The 1,094-nt window shown below is 48.7% G+C and overlaps 1 protein-coding gene across 1 annotated transcript; it reads right to left on the reverse strand.

The window, feature by feature from the left end:
• Positions 1 to 10: 10 nt before the first annotated feature.
• Positions 11 to 946, reverse strand: LOC104916607 (polyadenylate-binding protein 4). Its single transcript, XM_010727632.3, has 4 exons — positions 791 to 946; positions 580 to 673; positions 341 to 471; positions 11 to 248 (listed from the first exon to the last, which is right to left on the reverse strand). The coding sequence occupies exons 2-4, from the start codon at positions 620 to 622 to the stop codon at positions 162 to 164; spliced, it is 261 nt and encodes an 86-aa protein (XP_010725934.1). The 5' UTR covers positions 623 to 673; positions 791 to 946; the 3' UTR covers positions 11 to 161.
• Between the last annotated feature and the right edge of the window lie 148 nt (positions 947 to 1,094).

A 1,094-nucleotide genomic window follows, 5' to 3' on the forward strand; every position in this document is an offset into this window, starting at 1 on the left:
AAAAGGTTTTTGAAGAACTGGCTAAAATCAGACAAGCACCGCTCCCAGACCAACATAAGCCTCCCAGACCAAGAACACTTAGTAACTGCCTTGCTTTATTTACCAATCCTGGAAGCTTTTAATCAAAGCTGAGGACTGAGACACTCACCAGTCTTCCTGGCTTAAGAGGTAGCAGCAACCACACCCACCTTCTGGGCAGCTTCTTTCTTGGCTTGGTGAGCCTGCAACACTGCAACAGCCTCCTCCACCTCCAGGAAGACAGAGGAGCCAGCGAGTGAGAATCCTCTCTCAACCGAAGGGTCCCACAGTCTGCCCCCACCCAAGGGAACGGGCAGCTTACCTTTGACCGGAGGGACTCTGGAGACTCCAGCATGTGCAACAGCTCTGAGTTGTCAATCTCCAGCAACATTCCTGTGATCTTCCCTGCAAGGCTGGGGTGCATAGCTTGAATAAGAGGGAACAAACGTTCTCCTAGAAAAAAAGGATTTCAGATAGCAATTTTAATTTAAAAGCTGTTAATGAAACCTGGGGACATTTCCAAAGTAAAATGCAATCTGGAAGAACCAGAGTTTCACTCACCCAGCATCTGTTTCTGCTCCTGAGGAGGGGCAGCAGCCAGCATGGAGGCTGTTAGTGGTTCCTGTCCCTGCACGTGTACTGCAGGCTGAGGTGCCTATAGAAAGGCAGATAGGAGGATGCAAAAATAGACGCTGTGCTGATTGTTTCTGCAAACACTCTTCAGCTGCACCTGTTGGCCTGCAGCTGCTTCAGGCACAGATCCTTGTGTTACCTGCAAAGGCTGTACAGGTGGATGTGGGCTGCGGACACTTGAGGCGTATTTATAAGGGGGAACTGCTCTGGGAGCAGGAGCAGCTACAGGTGGACGAGGAGCCAAGTTCTGTCCTGCAGTGGTAACACCTGCAAAAGGAGAGCAGGATTAAAAACACCCATAGGAATGTACAGCAAGTAACCTGAGGTACCTTAATGACCACTAAATTCAAACTATGCACTGCACAGGCGAATACTGGCTTAGAAACCGGTCTCCAAATTACAACTGGATATTTCAGAAAAGAACTATTCTACATTCTGCATTT

The sequence above is a fragment of the Meleagris gallopavo genome, unplaced genomic scaffold, assembly GCF_000146605.3.
Source record: "Meleagris gallopavo isolate NT-WF06-2002-E0010 breed Aviagen turkey brand Nicholas breeding stock unplaced genomic scaffold, Turkey_5.1 ChrUn_random_7180001924494, whole genome shotgun sequence".
Taxonomy (NCBI): domain Eukaryota; kingdom Metazoa; phylum Chordata; class Aves; order Galliformes; family Phasianidae; genus Meleagris; species Meleagris gallopavo.

Excerpts from the sequence above, each read along its gene's own strand:
- LOC104916607 (XM_010727632.3), bottom strand. The coding sequence starts at position 622 with ATGCTGGCTGCTGCCCCTCCTCAGGAGCAGAAACAGATGCTGG. Across the intron at positions 472-579 it reads GGAGCAGAAACAGATGCTGG|GAGAACGTTTGTTCCCTCTT; the intron begins GTGAGTGAAACT and ends CTTTTTTTCTAG. Across the intron at positions 249-340 it reads CAGAGTCCCTCCGGTCAAAG|GTGGAGGAGGCTGTTGCAGT; the intron begins GTAAGCTGCCCG and ends GTCTTCCTGGAG.